At 36.8% G+C, this 24239-nt stretch overlaps 5 protein-coding genes across 9 annotated transcripts in view; 2 read left to right on the top strand and 3 right to left on the bottom strand.

Moving 5' to 3' along the window:
• On the top strand, window positions 75-389 carry LOC105175151 (glycine-rich protein 5-like). The gene has a single exon (XM_011097497.1). It carries the CDS (start codon window positions 75-77, stop codon window positions 387-389), a length of 315 nt encoding a protein of 104 aa, XP_011095799.1.
• LOC105174881 lies at window positions 2607-3678 on the top strand. Its single transcript, XM_011097112.2, has 2 exons — window positions 2607-3064; window positions 3487-3678. The coding sequence occupies exons 1-2, from the start codon at window positions 2782-2784 to the stop codon at window positions 3651-3653; spliced, it is 450 nt and encodes a 149-aa protein (XP_011095414.1). The 5' UTR covers window positions 2607-2781; the 3' UTR covers window positions 3654-3678.
• On the bottom strand, window positions 6906-8311 carry LOC105175152 (mitogen-activated protein kinase kinase kinase 2). Its single transcript, XM_011097499.2, has one exon. The coding sequence runs from the start codon at window positions 8244-8246 to the stop codon at window positions 6921-6923; it is 1326 nt and encodes a 441-aa protein (XP_011095801.1). The 5' UTR covers window positions 8247-8311; the 3' UTR covers window positions 6906-6920.
• On the bottom strand, window positions 11505-15080 carry LOC105174882 (probable WRKY transcription factor 31). The gene is made up of 6 exons (XM_011097113.2): window positions 14498-15080; window positions 14222-14323; window positions 13958-14131; window positions 13517-13819; window positions 12995-13108; window positions 11505-12658 (listed from the first exon to the last, which is right to left on the bottom strand). Exons 1-6 carry the CDS (start codon window positions 14702-14704, stop codon window positions 12122-12124), a joined length of 1437 nt encoding a protein of 478 aa, XP_011095415.1. The 5' UTR covers window positions 14705-15080; the 3' UTR covers window positions 11505-12121.
• Window positions 19773-24239, bottom strand: part of LOC105174883 (protein SWAP) — a 5030-nt gene continuing 563 nt past the window's right edge. Inside the window, exons 2-6 of one of the 5 annotated variants that reach the window (XM_020698398.1) lie at window positions 23698-23735; window positions 23396-23559; window positions 23159-23246; window positions 22105-22902; window positions 19773-21722 (exon numbers count right to left, since the gene is read on the bottom strand). In XM_020698398.1, coding sequence (XP_020554057.1) covers window positions 20103-21722; window positions 22105-22902; window positions 23159-23176 — 2436 coding nt within the window. In that variant the 5' untranslated portion in view covers window positions 23177-23246; window positions 23396-23559; window positions 23698-23735 and the 3' untranslated portion in view covers window positions 19773-20102. Of the gene's footprint in view, window positions 21723-22104; window positions 22903-23158; window positions 23269-23395; window positions 23560-23697; window positions 23952-24239 lie in introns of all 5 variants that reach the window. The other 4 variants (XM_020698397.1, XM_011097115.2, XM_020698396.1 and 1 more) reach the window with 4 other exon arrangements.

A 24239-nucleotide genomic window follows, 5' to 3' on the forward strand; every position in this document is an offset into this window, starting at 1 on the left:
CTGAAGACGGACCGTCAGAGGATGACAATGGAGACGGGGGTGCATCCGACGAAACTCGCGGGAGAAGGCCAGGAATGGGCGCAAGCGTCGGCGCAGGAGTAGGGGGTGGAATCGACGTGGGGGCTGGGCGTGGATTGGGCATAGGTGGGGGATTCGGAGGTGGAGTGGGTGGAAGCGTGGGATTTGGTGGTGGACCAGGCGGTGGTATTCGAGCTGGTGGAGGGATTGGAGTTGGCGGTGATGGTGATGATAGCTCACGTGGCGGTATGGGTGGTGGACCAGGCGGTGGTTTTCGAGCTGGTGGAGGGATTGGAGTTGGGGGTGATGGTGATGGTAATGGTAGCTCACGTGGCGGTTTGGGTGGTGAGGTCGTTGGAGGATCCCCTTGACGTAGGCTGTGCAAAAATCAAGTCCCCACTTCCCAGTCTAAAGCTATTTGGGTTTAATAAGGAGCAGGCGGCAATGTTATGTATGAAAGTGGTACAGTAGTACTGTCTGTGTAGAAGAATGTTGGTGTGTCTTGAGAATGTATTATCAAGTGTCGCGCTCTATAACTATGTGCATGTCTTATCAAGTGTCCTGTCCACTGTCTTTTCAATCTCAATTTCCACATATGCTTAGTTATGTGGCACATGTTAAAAATTAATAAGGAGATATTAAAAACATAACAAAAATATATATATCTATACTCTTAAGCACCGTTTACATGATTTGTTAAGGGTGGATTGGGCCGAATATCTACTCCCTCTTAGAGTTGAAACTAAGGGTGGCAGTATATGGTTTCCACCAAATTCATCTAATTTTGAGTTAGGTTATTTTTCATATAGGTTCAATATGGTTTTATTTAAATAAATTATGGGTCCTAAATGAATTTTTCATGTTTAATTTTCTATTAATTTATCAAAAGTAATTTTAATAGTATAATAGAACTGATAAAAGATATTAGTATATATTACAGTCATGAGTTTTTTATGGGTCCTATATGGATCGTTGATCGATTTTAAGTGGGTTGATGATGCGTTTTATATAGGTTGGTGATGAATTTTAAATGGAATAGTGATGTATACGGGTTGACGATGAATTTTAAGTTCATTAGAATCGATTTAATTATACTATATATTACTAACTACTTTCACATTTTTATAAGAAACAGAAATTTTAAAATTTATTTAGTAAATTATTATTTTAAATTAATGAGAAATAAATTAAAGGAAAGTGAAGAATTTTATAAGATAGTCAAAGCTTGCAATTTACATGTAACCATTTTAAAAAAAAATTCTAATAAATTTTAATTAACATATCGAATATCAATATCTAATAATAATTTATAATGAACTAACATGTACTATTATTATTGCGATTGAAAATTTTACAATTTAAATTTAGAAAGAATTATGGAGAAATTGATTGCACAACTATTCATCTTATGAGCTGTTTCAAAAAAATACGGTAATTTTTAATACTTTACAAGCTTTTCATTTTAAAATTTAACAAATGAATCCTTGATGTAACCTGATTACTTTTCTTCATATAAATTTAATTGTATTATATTATATTATAAGTTGTATTAAAAATATTGTCAACTTATTATTATTATCTGAATTTTAAAATTTATAAATACTAAATATAAAAACATGGGTATCATCGACTCAATTCGAACTATTTACGATCCGTTAATTCAAATACATTTTAAACTCAACCCATATTGAATCCAACCTATTTGGATTGGACCCAACCCGTCCATTTGCCACCCCTAGTTGAAACCAATTACGCAAATTGTAGTCCCTATACTTAGGGCTGAAATTAATTTGGTCCCTGCATATTTTAAGGCACAATCTGGGTTCATATATATATATATATATATATATATAAATTGTTATAATTTTGATCTTATTATTAAAATTACAATTAATGAAGTTGGGAACACGATCGTGTTGCATAACAAAACAATAAAACTGGATTAGAGAAAGTAATAAAGACTATGTAATTTCTCTAGTATTTTATTTTTATTTTTATTAATTTACTTTGTATTTATCTAAATTTTTATAATCTTTTATTTTCATTTTTACTACTTTCTCCGAGGTTTTATTTCCATATCTTTTATTTTTATTACTTTATCTAATATTTTATTTTTATTTTTATTACTTTATCTGATTTTTTGTTTCCATTTCTTTAAATTTTAAATTTTTATTTTTTAATTACTTTTTTTAATATTAAATTACCATTTTATTTTTTTATTTTTATTACTTTCTCTAATCCATTTTTACTTTGTTGTTGCCCAACATGGCCTACCCTCCAACAGTCGTGTTCCCAGATCCGTTAACTTTAATCTGATTTTAATAATTGAATCAAATTATAATAATTTAAGAAGATTAAAGGTTCAAATCGTATATCAAAATATTTAGAAAATAAAATCAATTTCAACCCTAAGCATAGAGAAAAAAAAAATTAATGTACCCTGCCTCTCTGGGTCGTCAGGCTCTGACATCTTGGGCCTACAAGAGATCGTTAACGAAATGGCCCAAAAATCGGCTCGGCCCAACAAGCCCTGTCGGTGTGAATATGATATTGATAAAAATATCAGTGGTTTTATTCGGTTTGGGCCACGTCTCCTCCCCTTTGATTCGTTTCTTCCTCCAGTTAATCACACGTCGCTCCTCCTCACTCAATATATTCACTGCATCGCATCGTCTCATCCTTTTCCCGATCAATTTATCTCTATTATTCCGTGAATTTCATCAGAGTTGAAGGAAAATTCGTGAATATTTTTGTTTTTGAAAGATGATTCAGCCTCTATATGCTCTGGTTTTCGGGGAAGTGTTTGTGATTTTGCTTCTTCTTTTTCGGACGCCGCTGAGAAAGCCGCTTCTGCTTTTACTGGACAGATTGAAGCAGGGTAGGGGCCCGATAGTGTCGTCCACCGCCGCAGGGACCTTGTTTGTGATCATGGTGTCCATTTTGTTTAACATTACGAGCATTCAGAAGCGATCTATGGAAAGTGCCTCCGTTAATCCTACGGACCAGGTGCTCTTGGCCAATCAGCTTCTCGAAGCATCACTGTTGGGTAAACTTTCCTTTGATCCTTAATTTGGTCAATCTCTTCTTCTTGTGCAAGAAATTGTGATATACCATCACTGATTTTGCTTAAAAATTATTTCTAAAGCGTGTTCATTAGTTCTGTTGTTTTACATAAATTAAAATGAAAATGAAATTATTTGTGTAGGGTGGTGTTGATATAATTTCTTATTAGATTTCATGTAATAGTATAAATAATATTGATTTGGTGAATTAGAATCCACGTGATTGTTAAATTATTTGATTCCCGATTCATATAGTGATTTTGTCCTATTTGTGAAACGGCCCCATTAACACAATGTCATAATGTTATATCACGTGATGAGCTCTTATTATTGTACAGTACATAGCCATGCTTCTAGCTACTAAGATCCTCACAATTGGAAGGAAAATTGCAATTGATGAATGCAGGTTTTGCTCTATTCCTGTGGTTGATGATCGACAGAATCCATTACTACATTAAAGAGGTTCGCATGCTGAGGAAGCATTTGGAGGCTGTGAAGAGGATGGATCAGAAGTCGGAGGAAGTGAGGAGCAAGGAGAAGGGCAAGAGTAAAGCTGTGGAGGAAGATGACTAAAAATGATAGGGGAACTTGAAGCTAACGTTAAGCTTGGAAAAGGCATGACTGAGGTTAATAAGCCCGCATTTATTCTAGTGATTAGGAATATTTGGTGCTATACAACTAATGCAGGGTAATTTGATAAGATTCTTGTTTTGTTTTAACTTTTACATCAATGAAGATTTGCTAATGTTTATGTTTATGCATAGATCCTTTGGTTGCTTTCATGGTCCTAGTTTGCTGGTCATCAAGTAGGATTGATGCTGGCATGAGTTTTTTAATTATCCATCCTTTTTCCCCTAAGACGCCATGAAATGGGATCTACATTACCCTCTTATTTCACCAAGACTTGGTATTGGGGATAAGTAGTGAGAAATAGAATAGCATGAAAATGAATGATGGAGTGAGATGAAGAAACGGAATTTTGGGGCGCTGCCCTGGGGAGTGCAGATAGCTAACATCTGATCGGAATTCAAGAGTAAATTTAGACATTATGTTAGGAAATGGATGCTATCAATGTGGTAGCAGCCGATTTTAGTTAAACCATTAGAGCACATATAATGATGTCGATATTTCACTTTATTACATCTTCATGTTTTATCTACCGATGTGCACCCTATATGGAATACTACCGAAGTGGATAGCATAAGATTATCCCCCCTCTTTCTAGAATAGATGTAGAGATCAAATCATTGTCTCAAGTTGTCTTTCTGGTTTCGAGTTGGTACTCTTCCCTTTTCCTTTCTATACCTGCTGGATGGATTCCTGTCCTTCCTTTTCGCTTGATAAGATTCAACCGAAATAGTTGTCAGGAGCTTGACTTATAGCAGATGCTGCACAATATACAGTTCAAGCAATGTGTTTTTCTCACTTTTGTAATTGGAATAGCATAGGAATAACTATGAGGAGTTGATAGTTCATTTAACTTGTAGCAGATGTAGGATACTTACTATATGGATCAATTGATTGACATAGCAAGTTTTGAGAAACATAAGTTAAAAAGTTTTGAATTCCAATGTCGAATGTTAATAACTGTGCAGTAGAAGGATTCAGTGCCTCAATTACCTAGAGAATTGCACAATTCACTTTTGTGTTTCTGCTTGGAGCCTGAATATCACTGTTCACTGTTCTGGGATATTCATATTCAGGTTGCAGTGTATTCTTTCCTGGGCTCTGAAAAAATTGGCCTCTGATTCAACAAATTTTTTTAAATCTGATCAGGTACATCAAGGTAAATTGGAGGTAACTCGACCAACGGTTATGCTTGAATCGAGTGGATTTTCTGTAACTACGCAACTAAAATTACGGGTAGAGGTCATTGGGTTACAAGCGAAACACCTCACCACCTAAGTTCGGCCAACTAATTTAAGATGGTTGAAAAGTTATAAAGTGTGTAGGTCCACTTTCATACCTTGTATAAGCGAACACAAATCGTACTTGCGATAGTTGCAAGTAAGGAGCTACAGAAAGGTCGATGTGTTCTTCAAAAGGTTATTCTTTCTATAAAAACACACTGATAATGTAATGTAACTGGGTCCTGTCACTGGAAAAAACTTGTGTTTAATTCGGATGCATGGTGCCGTACTCTCCTACTTTTATACACAGCATATGATTACACTTATGATTGGTATATCCGCGCACCAAGTATAGTGGTATATGGGTCAACATATGACGTGAGGCGAAGTCATGGATGAAGTCACAGGATATGAATTCCTTCCAATGTGATTTAGACTTTCACATAGGATTCGCAGCAGGACATATGTTCTAAATAAAAAACGTTGAAATTCAGGCTCCACTCCACTCCAATCCACTACAATGTTTACACTAAATATAAAAGTAGTGGGCGCATCCGCATGAGAGAACAATGGCACACCGACCCTCAACCAGTGCCCAAGGATAAGCATCGTAATTCTTGTTTTAGTTGAAGCACTTTGGCTTTGGCTTAGACTACCTACACTCTACCTCGACAAGAAAGAATAAGCTTCGCTGGCTTTGTTTTTGGATTAGGATAGCCTAAACTCTCTTGTCCGTAAAATAAAAAGGAGGGTCTATCTCTACTTTTGTTATCCACCAATTTATGTAATACATTTCTCCTATTTATATGATTTGGATCATTCTGGTTGTTGCGAGCATTCAAAATATAAAAAGTTTTAATTTAAATTAGATCTGGATATGCACAACGAATTTTATGATTAAGTATCATTGATCATATGATTCATCACATATGTTTAATTCACTTGTGATATGATGTAATTGTATATAGTAAATAGAGCATGATTTTCTTTTTTTTTTCCGAAAAAGTTAAAATATTAAGCTACAAATTCTAAAAAATGATAGCCAAAAGGAAAAGATGGTGGGTGCTTGGGTCATACCATCTCCACCTTACACATGCGTTTGTATTTCTTGTTTTATGGATAAGTCTCCACCTTACACATACATCAAACCACAATGATAGAATTTTAGTAGTTGAAGTGCATTTGCGTTGCTTGATCTTTTCGTGCCCTTTGAGCAAACTATTGGCCAACCCAACTTTTCTAGAACCCAACGAATAACCCACATCGCCATTCAAATAATCAAAGGTGGGCTCTCTTGTGGCGGTTTTATTTCTTAGTTGACTCACTTAGTTTCTTAATAAAAGAATGGTTGACTTCCCGACCCACCAATACAAGAATTTTCACACTTAGTCTTATGATTCTTCAAGTCTTCCATGTTCACACTTTAGGTCTGAACACTTGGCAAGTGGGCGGTGGACTTTGTAATTTTTCACCTGACTCCATCAACGTGTCGTAGAATTGCATCATTCTTCACACTTGCCCACATACTGTCAACTCTAATCCCTTCACCACCGCCCATTGTGACCAAGTTCCCCGTCCAAAGACCTCAATACTTGTAAATTGAATAAATAATATTTCTCGAACAAATTTTAGTTATAATCAGTCCAAAAATATATGTTTGTCTAAGTTTTTTATTGTTGATGAATCAAAATTTTCATAATTAAAAGATCATAAGTTCGAATCCAATCAATACATGAATATTGAACTACTTCAATAATAATAATTGTCTACTTGTAATAAAACTAAGTATCTGTCCGAGTTTCATGATTTTTTATTCAACACGGCTTTAAGAAATAGAAGTAATGTAAATTTATTTTCAAAGGTTACCTATTGTATAATATAAGAAGTCTTTGCATACTTTTTAATATTTCTTTTTACCTTTTCTAATTGCTTTCCGTTTACACTGTGATTATGAAACTCAGAGTAAACCTTTGAAGGTTAAATCACATTTTCACACACAATCTAATGTAAATTTGTAAATCACCCGTACTTTGAAGGATTGTAGGAAAAATTGATGTGGATGAGTAAAAAATTCCATTACTGTTTTCTTAAGAACAACAATTCTTGATACAGAATCATAGTTACCACTATCACTACTCCAAACTGGAAAATTACTAACATCAACACTACTAATTTCATCAGGAAAAGAATTAAAGAATGAGCCTTCAACGGCATCTGGAGTTGGAATCTCTTCTTCGTTGATACTCGGAAATATACCGTAATCTTGGTTCATGTTTTCACTGTCGTGATGAATTTTTGAAAATTCTTCATCTTCATTGGCCCTGACGGTCATCCAATCTTCCTCCTCTTTCCAGACTGGTAAATTCAAGTTCGGCAAGAAAGCATCTCCGACCAAACCACGGATCCTACCTGTCGGAGAATCCGAAGATGAAGCAATATCCGTCGGGTTTGGAGAAGAATCCGGGACCTCAAGAGCATCCCAGAAGCCTTGATCCATTACACTAGTCGGAGATTTCCTGGTGAACTCTCTAATTTCACCACAATTCACCTCCACAGAGTTGAGAAACGGGTGCTGCAAGAGTTCAGCGGCCGTCCACCGCTCTTTGGGGTCTCTCATCAAACACTTACTCAGAAAATCCTTAGCACAGTCGGAGAACCAGATGGGGAACTCCGGCACGTCGCCGGAATAAGCTACTCTGTAAAGAGCTGACGCAGGGTCCTTCATCTCCGGCCATGGATTAGATCCCGTGGCCATTTCAATAACTGTACACCCCATGGCCCAGACATCAGCAGCAAAGCTTTGCTCCTCCCCGCGTGCGACTTCCGGGGCCATGTACGCCGGCGTTCCGGCGAATGCGGGAACAGCAGAACCGCTCCATTTCGCGCACCCAAAATCCGCGATCTTCAATCCATCATCGCCGATCAATACGTTCTGGCCTTTGACGTCACAGTGCACAACCCCCTTCAGGTGAAGATAATTCAATCCCTGGAGCATTTGATGCGTATAGAACCGTATCACGTTCTCATCCAGGCAACCCCCCTGACTCCTGATCAGATCAGAAAGCGTGCCACCGGCGACATACTCCAAGAACAGATTGTAAACCCGTTTATTATCCTCCCAAGAAACATCAGAGCCAAAGCACTTGACTACAAAAGGAGAGGAAAGCTGAGACATCAAACACTGCTCATTCTGTAACAAGCATGAAGAAGAAAAACTCGCAGACTTAACAGCAAAGACACAGCCAGCGGCGGTGGTGGCGAGAGAGACCACGGCGGAGGAGCCCCGACCGATGGTAGGACCCCTTCTCCACTCCATCAAAATTATCAAGATCGAAGTTCAAAGTGTTGTTGGATTTGAAGTCTTCGGAGGGTGGAAGTGGAACTATATATATAGGGGGAAAGACGAGTGGAAAAGTGGTTTATTTTTCGCATGGGGGGGGGGGGTGTTGGACGTCCTTACGCAGAGAATCTTCTTCGGGTATTCCTCCCGTCCCGTATGCGAGCGACGGCCATACGATAACACACTTTCCATTTATACAATTAAAAATGTATACGCTATGGTTTCCTTTTTCAGTTGAGGATGAGGGGTTCCACGTGGCGGGAGGGGAGAGGTAGAGAGGCATCGGCCGACGGTGTGCGGCGCGTTTCTTTGCTTAGCTATAATTAATAAAGAGGCGTCCACATGAAGGCACGTGAGCACGTGCCTCTGAACGCCGCTATCATCGCAACTACGCAATCAACAACCAAGCCAGCCAGCCAATCGATGCGCTTTTAACACATTGCGGCGCGGCTTTTACTGTTCGGGCAAGCAATTCTAATTTCAAGGTTTCGGATTTGGCTAGGTACAACTACCAAGGACCGACTACGCCCTTTTCACCTCACCTTATATACTCTTAATTAATATCTACCACGTCACAACATTTTTATTCAACTCATTTTTCATCCATATCAATTCATTCATCACCAAATATGTATAATTTATTCACAAAATAAATATATTATATTTATCATATAAATAATTTAAGTTCGACAAAATTCAATTTGAATTAATATTTTTTCTATAATTATAGCACATTTTATGTACGTGTACAACTAAAAAAGACGCCACTTTCACCTTGGTGTATGTGATCTTAATTAATAACTAGTAATTATTGCACATCTTATATACACCATAATTTTTAAAATAATTCAAAAAAAATGAGCACAGTTGAAGGACAAAATGTATTTTTACCCAAAACTAAATTGGGAGAGAGGGCAAAAAATTAATAGGCAAATTGAAGGCGTATTTAATTTAGTTAGAAAATTGAGAAAAAGTGGAAAGAAGCGTATGGATTGGTGGTGGTAAGTGGAAGGTAAAATGTTGAAGCAGAGGGCAGAGAGAGTGTGGTGAAAGTTGGGGATTTGGGACTTGGGGCAGTAGTAATAGTAGGAGTAGGTTCACCATTTTAATGCTACTATTTACTCTTCACACCAAATACCAACACACTTTGAGCAACTGCCCAATTACTTGCCTACTTATTATGATGCACTTATTTTATGCTACTCTCCTCCATTTCTCTAATTAATAAGGAAACTTTCACTTTTATGATTCACTCTCCTATATTTATCACTCTAACCATTTTTCGGTCCTACACCATTAAATCATATTGTAGATTTGGTCTCGCACAATAAGTGGGTGGGACTATATCTATAACCTTTTCATTCCTATGCAATAAAAAATGTTAACCTCGTGAAGTATAGGATCGATAGTGCAAATCCTTTTATCCCATGAGACGAAAAATAAAATTTTATATTTTATGTAAATGTCATCTAAAGATATATTTATTTTTTTAAATATATATATATATGGAAGAAACAAACTAAGCACAGTTCATCAAAAGGCACGAGAGATTAATGTAAGTGATAATTTTAATACTGTCATTGTATAATTATGTATCAATAAAAATATGATCATTAATAACTTATTTTCTTGTAGCAAATGTGATCATGCACCCTGCGTATTATTTTTTGTAAATAATATTTTATTTTTTTATTCAACATTATAATTGGACAAAAATGTATAAAATATTCGTTTTTGTAATTTGGACCATGTACTATAAGCTGCAATAAATAAATACTAGACGAAATATTAAAAAAAGAAAAAGGGGGGGACCCTCGATGGGTGGCTATATGAGGCTGGTTAAGGAGCCACGTTACAGCGCGATCCTCTCACATGTTTCATGTTCGGTAAATTGAAATTAGGCCCAATTAAGATTATTAAATAGCGACTGAGAAGTTGTTGTCAAAAGGTTTAATTAATTAATATAAAAGCAGGTGAGGTGAGAATTGAGATTGACAAGTTATTCCAAAGTTGTAGAGTTACGCCCAAACAATCCCCTTAAATGATGAGCTTTTAATGCAACAATAAAAGTTTGGGGCAGGAGAAGAAATTCAAGTATATGACAGGTATAATTGGTGATATTTCTTTTATCGTATATTAATCATATAATAAGTATATCATATTTATAATATAATTGATTCTGATCTAATCTAAAAATATTGGGTAGGAAGAAAGTAAAAATGGGAGGAGTAGAGGAGGGGAGGGGAGTGGAGTGGAGGTTGCAACAACCAAATTGAAAAAAGTGAGAATCTTGGGGAGTTGAAAAGCTAAAAAAATTGGAACCGCCCAACTATTTTAAGCTGAAAAGGGGAAGGAGTGGGGGTGGGGTTTGGGGGGTTAACAGTTTAATCATGGTTCTTGTGCTTAAAGTAATGGTAGGCGGTGATCTTTCCAAGGTGTAGTCTGAAGCAAGCAAACCCTCTCTACCCAATCATCAAAACAAAAGTGCATTGCGTTCCTCACACCACACATCACTTTGATGCTACCTATCTATATCCCTTCTGGCCTTGGGGATAAAAAGAAGAAAGACCCCTCAAATTAAAGGGGCATCTATCCCTTTATGCATCACAATGGTGGATCTGTAATGAATCATAAAAAATAGTTTTTACCTAAAATGACATGTTGATGGAGTATTTGAGGTGACAAAATGCATCTGGGGCTATATCTTGTTATTTTGGATTCTTGATTTATTTTAAACAAGTCACATGAATTCTTTAAAGAATGGTAAAATAAGTTTTATCTTACTAATATATTGATGGAGTACTTCAAGTGACAGAATGCGTATGGAGTGAAATCTTATTAGTTTGAATTCTTTAGCACGCTAATTTTATACATGTCCACATGTTAATGAATGTGAATAAGTACATTTTCATCTCGTAAGAGTAGCTTGTATCTTAATGAAAAAAAAGAATGAGATAGGTTGAATGTAGATGTAAGTGTAGGATTCAAGAAACCAAAATGTTGATATGATTGGAGGAGAAAAGCAAAGAAGGATGATGAGGTGATTAGGCATCATGGGGTGGAATCTTCCCCTACCTTTCTTTGCTTTTGGTTTATGCATGTACGTATGTGATTGATGTGTGTGTGAGGAAGAGGATTGCACACATGAAGAAAAGGACAAGTGAGGTTCCACATTCCTATTCATATTCCTCTCCCCAATGCCAATTCATCAGCTTTATTTGTTGTATGTCATTTTGCTCTTCTTCTAATCCATTCCTTACCTAACCAAAACCAACTAATTTAGTGGTCAGGTTTCCGATCAACTAACCAATTACACTGCGCACATAAATGTTTGTGGATGAGAATATTGGCAAGCTCACCTAATGACTTATATATTTTTTGAGAAAGAGGAAAGGACGTAAGCCCACAGCTTCAATCTATTAACTTTCTTTTCTTTCATGATTCCTTAGGAATTTGCCCATGAGTTGTCCAGTGATGAAGGTCAAGACAGTCTCATTAATTGGACATCACCACCACAAGTATGTGGACTCAGAAGAACGTGTGTTGGGCCGTCCAAACACAAATATGGTCCACAAATTGGGATCTTTCCGTGCACTCCCAACCATTCAAAAGCCCAAATCTACGTGGGTAAGCACATTTTAGGAGAAATCAAGAAACAAGCCTTGTTTCTGCACACATGAGCATAAAAAGATCATGACACGTAAAATGACATGCACGAAATCACCAAAATGAACTAATTACACATGTGCACGCATGGTTTCAGTTATTGGGACAAAAAAACTTCCTCTATGCATTTTTCTTTCTCTAACTGTCCAGCTGGCCAAAAATCAAATAGAGCACTGCATGATCACTTATTTTCCAACATCCCCCACGCTGTTGTTATGATCTACAACCCCTTCATTTCGCTGAGAATTCCCTATAATTGAGCTTATGGCCGCAGCCAAAGCCGCAGTGAAATTAGGGTCCGCCGCAATGGCCGCCGTCGCCGCATTCACAATATCCTGGGAACTATCAAGAACCTGAATCCCGGCTCCTGGGCTTAAATGTTGTGGTTGATGACTCGAAAACGGGCTGGGAGCTTGTGGGCTATGGAGGAGTGAATTTGTGGGGATGTTCGCGTTGTTATTTGTAAGATCCAACGTCACAGTAGGAAATGGCGCTGACGCAGATATTGTGGCCAGGTTTTGTGAATAGGGCAGCTGCACGTTTCTTGCCAGCACGTTTGAGTTCTGTAATCCATCCGCACTCGGCATCGGTCCCGAGAGTAGCATTGTTGCGGCGGCAGATGTGGTTGACGCCATCGCCATGGCTGCCGGCGGGAGCGGGTGGTTGTGTCGCCCTTCGTAGGTGGTTATAAGAACTGACCGGTCTTCTGCACACCTTTGCACCTGTCATTTACAATCATATTCTCTAAGAGTTAATGTTAGTACAAGCGAAAACCTCCTCCTAAAATTAGTAACAAATTATACCAATCATCCCTGAAATTATGAACCCTAACTCCCTACTATAAAGCATGATTACATAATCATATGAAATTTTGGGAGCATTATGAAATTCTATCAATTTCTGAAAAATTATATATATTGGCAACTTAAGCAGTCGTACGATCTCCTGATTATACGAGAAATTTGTAATACAAAATACGATTGCATCATATTGAACTAATGATAGTGATGCAAGAAAAGAGTTGCGATATATAGAATTAAGGATGGAAAAAGCTATACTTGTTTGCGAACGGGACAAGCAACAGCCATGGTACAACGGTAATAAGCACGAGGGCATGGGTTTCCCTTGGCCAATTTTTGCCCGTATTTTCTCCATTGGCATCCATCTGATATCTGCACCACACCATACATATGACGATCGATAAGTAGACCAGATGTAATTGTGAACATAATTAGTGACAAGCTGCAAATGAAGAATATTAATTTCAAAACATAAATCTCCTTTTCCAATTGAAGTTACGTATCAGCTGTTGATCAGATTCTCCCAGAACTCAACTAGGAAACAATTATATTGTCAACTGTACTGGTTATTACCAAGAGAAAATAAACTTTCATGAATGTGAATTTTCTACACGTTGGAGTGGTAATGTTGAAGTTTCGAGTTCCACGGATGTGAAATAATGTATATATAATATTTTTATATGTTTGTTATTCTTGAATATGTCCTCTATAATTTAAAATTATTGATGTACCTAATTAATCAGCAGTAAAAATAAGGAATTGAATGCCCGTTTCACTTACCATAGTTGCCTCTGAGCGGGCACGAACTGAGACACGGGCTTTCTTCATGGTGGCCTCAGCCGCCTGGTGATCGAGATCCTTTGAAGTATGAGGCTGATCATGAGGCACTTTGTTTATCTGAACTGAGTTAATGCTCTTCTGCAATCGAAGATTGGCCATTGACATTTCCTCCGTGCACAGTGGTGAACTTGAGCACTCCAGCTGCTGCTGAGTTTTGCCAATGTCTTTACCCTCGCGTTGACCGCGATGCTTCAGATTAATCCCGAACCCGTGATTTTCTTCATCTCCCACTTCATTTATCATCTGAAGAACCAACCATGCAAATATTACTATAGATATTCAATCAGTTAACTGAAAAATAGTGTCTTTTTTCGTCGTTCTTTCCGTGAACTGTTAATGTAAGAGTCTGGATCATGACATAATAATCTGATGCGCGCCAACCTTGCGATCGTCTGATTTGATTTCAGCGGATGATCCAGGATTCTGCTGATGATTTGAAAGTGACATGATGTGCATCTTCAAGGAATAATACTTGTCGTTGATTTGATTTAGGATGGCTCTCAACCGTTCATTTTCTGTGTTCATCCGGTCCAGCTCCGCCTTCAGAACTACGAACTGCAAATACATATACATATATCACAAATCCCCTACATATATATATAAATAACAGTAGTAATTGGTGGTAATGGATTTGAATGATCTTACCTCTGTATCTGAAGTAGTAGTACCCTCTGCTGATCTATTACTATCCATACTCCGGTTCTCACTCATCACATTTGGATTGCTTGTCAAAAGATCTAAACCAGTCTACATTTTTTTTTTTTTTTTTTGGGTTGGGGGGGGGGGAACAAAAGAGAAATTAGAAAAAAAAATTAAACTGATAATTAATTGTCTGCGAAAGTTAACATGTATGATGCATTCAAAACACATTCATCCACAATATATATATATATAGAGAGAGAGAGAGAGAGAGAGAGATACGCTTATATGAAGGAGAAGTTCTTTCCCAGCTGGTTCATCACTTTCTTTCTTGATTTGAACAGTAGTTGATGAATAATTCCTCTCCTCCGCGGCGAAGAAATCCATTTCACTCAGAACCCTTTTCTCCCCATGATCCACATCTGACAAACCTTGATGATCATCAAAGGAGTTGAGAATCATCATCTCCTGATTAAACCCGTTTTCCATCTGGAATGAATCCTTATTATCACATGCACGCTATATAATACATTCATACAAATTACAATGAATGATCCACCAAAGAGAGAAAAAAAATGATCTAATGTATGAATATGAAGCGATGGAGAGTGTAAACGAGTCTTGATATGTGTGTGTGTGTGTGTGTGTGTGTGTTGTCCTTTGAGTCTTAATATTAGAAAGGGCAGAGGAAATAAAAACAAAAGTAAGAGGTAAGAGTTGAGACCAAATGGGAAAAGGATTTCAAAGGAAATTGTAATGAAAGAAAATTCCAAGAATGAATGGGTAGAGTTATAGGATGGGAGTGAGGTCAGACGGTGCGTCAATGTGCGCCCAATCACTCTGACGAAATCTTCTTCCCAATCAAATTTTCTTCACTAATTCTAAAATAAAATTACATGAACAAATATATATACATGTTATTATGTAATTGATTAATATTAATTATTGGATCCAATCTGAAAATGAATTGTTTTGTTGGAGTGAATTTGAGTGGTATGCGATTGGGGTGGCGAGTTCCACGTGAGAAGGAAGAGTCAACGGAATTGACGGCCAGGGATTCTCCACATGGGGACTCACCCCACCACTTTGACCGCTTTGTTTTTTACTTGTAAGCTCCCACCACCTTAGCTACACCTACACTACATCCCATCATCTACCTACACACACATATACATATATTTTATATACTTTTATTTCTATTTTTTTAAGGGTTTGACATAAGATGCATTCTTGTTTTAGTGGTTTTTGAACCCACGTCCAATCAAACTAAACTATATAAATAAGCAAAAATTTGTAGTGTCTAAGGGAAAAGTAAGTTGCCATTCTATTATGATGTTGTCCCCGTGAAGTTCATGATACGGATAGACCAGCAATTAATTCATGAATTAGTTCGGATGTCTATCTCTAGAGTTTGAAATGGGAATAAAGCTAGCCGATGTGATCACTTTGATTTTTACAGTGATCTCGCTCGAAATATACGATTTTGATTGGTTATCTCGATCACGATCACGACCACGTACTCTCTCAAAATCTAGTGATTGAGTTCTGAGGATAAAACACGAACGTGAGGCTCGTCAACAAAATTCAATTTAGAAAAGCCTAAATTCATTCATGTTTGCCACGTTTGAAGAGTTACGAAATCTTAGTGACCGAAATTCTCTAATTGCTAAAAATTATTGAATGATGGGTTAATGTATGCCACCCATATAGCTAGAGTTTTCAAAATGCTACCCCCTAACATACATGACCAGTAAATACAATTTTTAGCCGAATAAATATCTATTGCGATATTTATGTTAATGTAATTTGTAAATTGTAATACTGTTGAAAGAATATGAGTAACTTTTTGTTAAAAACTATGTTCGTAATGTGTCAAACACACTATCATCTGTAATATTGCCATATCCTCATGTCAACCCGTGCTTCTATTTTCATTAAATTTCTGAACACGTTAAATGATATATTTAACTCATTTTTTAATCGTGTCAATTATGTGGTTTTATTCATATATAACTCATATCTAGCAATATATTGATCAATCGTCGAAGCTGTCAAAATTAATTACTAATTCTACAATTGTAGCAGTAGTTGAACCAGATCGAATCCCTAGAGAACTACGAATTAAAAACTCAGTCAAGTTGCGGTAACCAAATAGGTGAAGTTTGAATTAAAAATTATTACTAACTAATAGAAACTAAACAGAAAGCATATATAAATTGTGAGAAAGAAATCAATAAGAGAAGAATTCAGACCCCAAGGGAGTGTATCATCCAATCGCTATGTTAATCATTGATCACACAAGGTTAAGTTTACAACGCATTCAACTTTGAAATCTATTAGAATAACGATAATAAATTCCTGTTTTTCTATTGTAATTGACCTGACTCAAGCATCCAACTCAAAACTGAGTATCTCACGACTAGGCACAATAGCGTTTCATATCAATTCAATAGTGGCATGTGCATCAGCGAGAATAGTTGAACCAAATCAAATAATTGAGATAATTGCAATCATCTAACCTAATTTTCTTGTCCCTATAAATAAATCATACGGAGCAAACAATTAATTTGCTTGCTACTTGTAACACTTATTCATGACAATTACGGATTATGGATAGCAATAGAATAATTAATTTCAAATCAAATTGTTGGATCTATCAAAATTAATCATTCTACAAGACGTAAATCAACACAAGAAATACTCGATGAAATCAAATTAAAACCAAGATATCAAAATATAACAATTGGGTTTAACGTTCTCCTTGAATCAGAAAAGAGGATTAGCTACACCATGTGTGTAGAAAATCGTAAAAAATATAAACTAAGAAGAAGAAAAGGGGAGAGATGACCTAATCTAAGAGAGTGATAAAATATGAAATTGAATACTAATCTTCAGCCTTCACACTCCTTTTTATAGCAGCAAAATCGTCCTCCCTCTTGCCTTCCAACGTATTGTTTGGAAAAAAAAATGAATCGCAGTAAAAATCTTTCCAGATTAATCTCTCTTACAGACAGCTTTGCCCATTGAATAAGGTGTGATCACGCCCTATCAGATGTTCAAGTCACTTTTCCTCTCATCTTTCCTTAATCACTTTTTGGTTTCATTTGAGGCTTTTTGGCTCTCTTTTCTTCAAACGGGGTTAATATCAATCCTTTATCTAGAAGTTGCACAATTCAATTATCAATACAATAAATTCATTCTAAAATACTCAAACTAAGCATGCATTTGAGTGATAAAACACATCCTATCATAAATATATATATATATAGATATAGATATATATATAATGATTTTTCAAACTTCTATACATTATAACATTCAACATAACCCTAAATTCTAGAAATCAAATTTGTTGGATAACTTTCCAAAGGGGTAAGCCAAATAAGTCAAAAAATAGAAAGAATCAGGTTCCTGGAACGAGGGGAAAAGTGTAGGGCTGAAGTTGATTATTTCGTCGAACTTTTCTCGTGGATGTCTTCTTTTTCTTTATAACAAAAATAGGAAGTCAGGGGAGAGAATTGCGTCTTCACCATATGTGCTAGTCAACATCCTAATAACTGAATTATTATTATTGAAAATTAATGTATAATTATGTAAAAATAAATACATGGGTCAAGACGTACATTTAGTCCCATCAAATATCTTGATAATAATTCAAACTTGCATTATAAATATAATGATGTTCGATATTAACCATTAAGTCATAAGGGTTGATGGTCTACAACATAAAACTGGGTAGCAAGAGCTTATGGCTGAAAAACGTACCTTCATTTGTCTTTAACGAGGCATGAAGGTGGACGAGATTAAAAGTCTAAGACGTTCCATTCAATATGAAAGTAATTAATAGCAACTGTTTAATATTGGCAACTGCCAAATGTTCTGATATTTTCTCATTTTAAAGTCTATTTTTTTAACTAAATAAAAAAACAATTAATTGCAGTTTAAAGTCATAAGAATAAAGCTCAAATTTTCTCTTTTTCTTTAGGTCAATTCTTAACTAAATTAAGAAACGATTCTTTTTTTTCTCTATAAATTTCAATACGTGAAGCCGACTTGCAATAAGTTGAAATCCAAATATACGAATTATTAAATTTAAGTTCTACTAACAGTACGACTTTGAATCCAATTTTTTTATGTTATATTTAAGTATATATGATTCTTAATATAGTTTTATTTTAAATTTATTCACGAACTGTTGACACATGGTTATTAATATTATTGTTAAAACCTGCTAAGTAGTTATTGTGAAGCAATTCTACAAGAATAATTTATTAATTGGGACATCATAGGGCACATTTTAGTCAAATTTTGCATTGCCCGTCATTTTTATTAATGTGTCAATGATGTCTAACTTGAATGATAAGGTGGAAGTCTCATAATTAATAGATTGTGGGTTTGAATCCTATTGATACGACTATATAATTAAATTACTTTTTATAGTAATATCTTATTTCTTTGCTTATTTTGAATATATTTATTAATTTCGAAAAGTTAAAGTATTAAACTAGTATTTAAATTTAATATAATAAATGATGTAGCAATGAACAAATTTTTATTTTTAAAAAAAGTCATTTTTGTTAATGGCCATCAGCTCATTGAATAATCAATTAATACATGTTTAAATAAATTAATTGCTGCACCGATATATTAAGACAAGGCAACTAGCACGTAGTTATAGCTGTTGCAGAGTGTAAAGTATTTATTATTGTTCAAGTGTCAAATTTTGCAGCGCAAAAAGTCAGCTCATTCTCAAACTGGGGAGTAGTATTTCTCCTTGTTCAAATTTTGCAGCGTAAAAGGTCAGCTCAGCCTCAACGTCACGGATACATCCACCCACTTTCAACCCTTCAATACTCTCATCTTCTTCTAGTAAATAAAACACCACCATTCTTTTAGTCTTAAAATTCCAAAATTCACTGAATCCTAATGTTAACTTAAAAATAAAGCCCAAATCATATTTCCAATCCATCCTAAATGCATTCAACTCATAAAACACGCCTTTTCACATAAACCCACTTTTTGTAAACGATTGACAGTTAATCTGCTGAAATTCATACTGAGGGTTGAAATTTGAAAAGGATTATGTCGACTTTAGATTAGAGGTCGGACCGCTCTATCCAGTCGCCAGCTTTCCCGCTTCCGTCGACGTCTGAGAAAGTTCTTAGGGGTTTCGAGGATCTTTTTCTTGTTTTTCTAGAAACTATTTTGAAGAAAGTCAGAACTAGATGAAAAATCAAAGAAAGTGACATTTCACCCAAGATTACAAGAGTCTTTTAAACTTGGAGTTGGATCACATGAAAAGGCAAAAATAAAATTTTACAAATTATTAATTAGAAGCACCAAGGCACATGTTTTTCTTATTCGTGACCGAAATTTATACCCAAAGAAAAAGCAGGGAACAACCTGGATTACTTCCCGCTCTCCGAATGGATGAACACGAGTTGAATATGACACTTTAATTTCGAATCAAGATCCTGTGGGAAGATAGATCTTCAGTTTCTGCAAATTTTCTGTAAATGCATAGAAATAAAATCTCATAAGGGCATCAGAATAACAATTTCACAAATCATCAACGACAATGCAAAATTTCATGTAATATTAAAAACATCTGGGAGATGAGGGATTAAAAAATTTCATACAATATTAGCACAACAAACTGATGTTGTCATACACAGGCAAATCAAGATCTGCCATTGGTCAAGAACTGGCAGCCCATTCGGGAAGGTGGTGATCTTGATTTTCTCGGCACCATACATAGGTCGAGCACTTCCAAGTGTATTTGGAACTCTGATGCACTAGCAATTCTATCCTTCCACCTCCTGCACTCAGTCTTGACATATTCATCCTGTCACTTATCACATTTTTCATGGATGTTGAAGTTTCACAATTAGACGCGAGTGGCCATCAGCATTGCACGGATTTTGGCCCTCAGATCATCAGGGACATCAGTAATGGTTTCAGAAGGTTGGGATGAAGCCCTCTGGAGGGAACTCACTACATCAATAGAAGTTTCTCTGCTGATATGACCACCTGCAATTCCTCTAGACTCATCTGAGACTCTGTAGCTGATCTCGCCCTCTTCCAACTCATTTCTTTCATCAGATGATCCATTTTTATGTTTATCTATGGAACTACTATTTTCACGATCATCATCTGAAGATGTATCATGCTTACGGTTCCGTCGAGATTCCTTGTCTCTAGAAGAACGCCCACTCTTGTGCCTGTGTTTGTCCCTGCTACGATGCGAGTGATGCTTTTTCCTAGATTTTTTATCTATTCCATGATCATCATGATTGTCTTCCTGCAAATATTGCTTCGATGAACGCCTTTTCCTTGAGTGCTCATGAGAAGAAGAGTGAGAACGATGTTTCTTCCTAGACCGTTTATGATTTCTGTCCTCTTTATATTTATCTTCACATTCATCCTCCCGTTGTGAACGATGAGATCGGTGCTTTGATTTATGGCGCTTATGGTCCCTGTCTTCTTCACTACTTTCTCCTTTATCCTCATTTTCCTCAGAAGAAGAATGATGTCGATGCCTTTTCCTATGGTGCTTATGTTTCATTTCCTCTGCACTTTCATCTTCTCCATCATGTCTCCTAGATCTTGATCCAGAATTCCTTCTTGAGCGACTCTCATGCTCTTTTGTATTTTCATCTCCATAATCATCTTCATCAACATCCTCACATCCTCCAGCTCTTGATCGATACTTCCTTTTCGAGAGTCGCTCAGCATGCTCCTCACCAAAATAATTTTTCTCACGCTTCTCACCTGTAGCAGGCATATCAAGATCAACAGGAGCCAAGCTGCCTTCTCTGTCTTTGCCATCAAGATTAACCTCACTAGCTGACCTTGAGACTCCGGAGTCTAGAGGTTCTAGTGATGAACCACGTGATGTTCCAGCTTTAAAGGGCACTTCGCCACTTTTCAACATGGCTACAAACAGTTTAGCCCTTTTCAGCCTTTCAGCCTTGAGCTTCTGCTCTTTGGTCAAGTGTGCCTCAGCAGAATCAGCCTCTCCAGCAGCTTCACCAGCAACTGTTCTTGCAATTGCGTTGGTGGCAACTGCAGAAAAATTATGACTTTCACTCTGACCAGACTTTTCAACAGCATTACCTGGTCGGGAAGAAGGAAGGCTGCCTAAAGTTCCAGGCTGTATAACTTCACTGCTATTCACATGAACACCCGGAGAAGTGCTTGAAATTATGTGCAAATTAGAATTTTTTATGCCTCTTGTTGCAGCCTGAAGAATAGCAGCTGCAGCTGCTGCATCTACAGTGATTCCACATTCTTGCTGGGCCCCTTTGGATTCAGTCTCCTGTATGTCCTTCTTTGATTTGCCTATTACCATTTTGAACTTCTCTTTCCTGTCAGATTCCAATGGCATGTCACAAACAGCAGAATCCAATGAAAAATCCTTTTCCTTGAGTACAGAAGCTTTCTTGTCTGTCCTACGTCCTACTAGGTCATCCTTTCCAGGATACAAACTCTTCCCATTTACTCTAGACTGCAAGAGAGATACAAGACATTAATAAAACAGAATTCTTCGACGCATCAAGTAATCTTTATTAACAGGAAACTAAGGAGACCATATCACCGCATAGAAAAACAAACTAGATTCCTAATTTCCAAAAATCTATGGAAGTTCCATAAGTTCATTTTTGGCCGTTCAGGGTAGGAACAAGTTCATTCAAGATTGGCCCAACCAACAAACAAGTGGAGATCAAAAACTATTTTTAAACAAGATCATGCATATCCTGTCTTCCTAACATGGCCAGTAATTGCGGCCAAAAATGAAACTATTTGCAGTGACAAAACACAAGAAAATGGAAAGGAGAGACACATTTGATATGGTTTACTCGTCATGGTATTACATAAGGAAAACATACCTCTTGAGTAGTTTGAAGGACTTTTAAGTAGTACGAATGGTACTGGTTGGATGGGAGAAGAAAAGGAAATCTCCCATGCTTGCTATCTTGCTCAATAAGAGTTGCCTCAAACTGCTTCCCATTTCTCATAATAAATTCAACAATCTTGTCAATCAATCTCTTTAATTCAGGTGGTGGCTCTACAATTAATGGCTCAATCTTTGAAGTCATTCCCATGGTCAAACTCTTTGCTTTATCTGCAGCAGCGGAAACTGAACGAGATTTCTCTTCCATGCCTTTCACAGTTCCAGATTTGGATGCATTGATCAAAGAGTTCTTCTTCACTGTGAGAACCTTCTCTTTATTGGAAAGAATTGGGTTTCTAGACACTGACTCATCCTTCATCATATGGGCCTGGGATTCAATCTTTTTTGAACCGTGAGAAATACTATCAGTGACAGAACTATCCTGGGAGGCATCTCTCTCAGTTTTTACAGTATCATCACCCTCCTCTTCCTCTCCAGACCCATAGACTGACCCAAGCAAAGACAAAGCTCCACCAACACCATTTGAATTATTGGGCTCGCCACCTCCCTTTATCCTCTCATCTTGTGAGTTTCCATCAGATTCAGAATTCAAAAGCTCTGGGTGATCAACAAGAAATCTGAAGTATGCATGAAGATGATGGCCAGGCATCAAGAACCCAAATGTTGGATTGTCTCCCTGTTTCACCCGCAGAATAATCTCTGACTGCCCACCATTTTTGCTGACAAACATGGCAGTCCTTGCAATTATCTGATGCGCCTTCTCAGTAGGAGGCTGAAAAAGAAAAGGAAAAGTACAAGACCAAAGAAAGAAACTCTTTTAGAAATGAGAAATTCCAACACTTCTAAACAGCAAATCAGAGGCACGGGAGTACAGAGAACTAATGAAGCAAGAGACATTGAGTAAAACTGATTACCGAATAATCATGATGCAACAACCAAAAAAAGGAGCACTATTTAATGTATTGCATAATTTTGCCCCCTTAAACTGATAGTCTTCAAAAAGAAAATTTCTACTTTCCTAATCCCACCTGCAACGCCCTTGTCATGACATCAAAAGGAAACAAGGTGCCAGTGTACGGCAACCAATCACAAGTAGTCCATCCCTGCTCCAAGCATCTGAAAACTTGACATGGCGAACCTTAAAATACATATGCACCTTTCACAATTGTTACAGGCCATACTAGGGAATTTGGGTTAGCAAAGTACAAGATATCAAGTTCAGGCAGAAACGTACAAAATCCTTAGATTCAAGAGCACAGGCTTACCAAGCAGTGAAGAAGGTCTCCAGGAATGGGGAACGGAGGGAGAAACCCAGAAGATTCCGCTCCAGCATCAGCATCCCTTTGGTCAGCAGAATCATTGTTTCCATAAGAGAAGGCAACAGCACGATAGCCTAAACTGTCCGGTCGGTGTTCATCATCCTCCACATCTAGATATAAGAAAATTTTAGACAACACTTAGATGGTCCACCAACAACTGGGAAAGAAACCTAAGATTTACGAAACATCAGTTATCCCCATAAAAGACATAAATGAAGTCATGTCTAAAAGGATTATAGAAACCTTACTTGTAACTCGAAGAAGGAAGTCACATTTTACATCCTTCCTGCAAATTTGGAAGATACAGTACAGAAGTATGCTACCGGCACAAACTAGATAGATATTACACCCCTTGTTCATCCTACCCTGTTTTTTTAAAGAGATTTCAGCATAAATATTTCCTGACAACAGCCATAACACCAACCTCCACAAACAAAATCTCTAGCAATTCAAAAAGTTTGCTGAAGCATCTCAGTACATAGCCTCATCTGTTTTGCATTGCCTACAGTAGAAGTCAAAAAGGAACTTTTCATGTGTTTTCTCAAGGAAGAGAAGACAACAAAAAACTTCCTTCAGTTACGGGAGCCTGGCAGTTCAGTGTATAAACAATGTTATCTTAGTCAAGCCTGCCAACAGAAAGGATTGGAAATGCAAAACCAATATTTTCTCTTATACAATGTGCCAAATTTTGTTCTCACATCGGCGGAGCAGTTTGATTCCAGATTATTTCTTTCTTATCGTTAATTTCCAGATTCTCACACAACAAGAGAAGAATTTTCCGGATTCTCCC

This window comes from Sesamum indicum, linkage group LG12, assembly GCF_000512975.1.
Source record: "Sesamum indicum cultivar Zhongzhi No. 13 linkage group LG12, S_indicum_v1.0, whole genome shotgun sequence".
In the NCBI taxonomy this organism is placed as follows: domain Eukaryota; kingdom Viridiplantae; phylum Streptophyta; class Magnoliopsida; order Lamiales; family Pedaliaceae; genus Sesamum; species Sesamum indicum.

Excerpts from the sequence above, each read along its gene's own strand:
- LOC105175151 (XM_011097497.1), top strand. The coding sequence starts at position 75 with ATGGGCGCAAGCGTCGGCGCAGGAGTAGGGGGTGGAATCGACGTGGGG.
- LOC105174881 (XM_011097112.2), top strand. The coding sequence starts at position 2,782 with ATGATTCAGCCTCTATATGCTCTGGTTTTCGGGGAAGTGTTTGTGATT. Across the intron at positions 3,065-3,486 it reads TCTCGAAGCATCACTGTTGG|GTTTTGCTCTATTCCTGTGG; the intron begins GTAAACTTTCCT and ends TGATGAATGCAG.
- LOC105175152 (XM_011097499.2), bottom strand. The coding sequence starts at position 8,246 with ATGGAGTGGAGAAGGGGTCCTACCATCGGTCGGGGCTCCTCCGCCGTG.
- LOC105174882 (XM_011097113.2), bottom strand. The coding sequence starts at position 14,704 with ATGGAAAACGGGTTTAATCAGGAGATGATGATTCTCAACTCCTTTGAT. Across the intron at positions 14,324-14,497 it reads AACTTCTCCTTCATATAAGC|ACTGGTTTAGATCTTTTGAC; the intron begins GTATCTCTCTCT and ends AAAAAAATGTAG. Across the intron at positions 13,820-13,957 it reads TCAAATCAGACGATCGCAAG|ATGATAAATGAAGTGGGAGA; the intron begins GTTGGCGCGCAT and ends TTGGTTCTTCAG.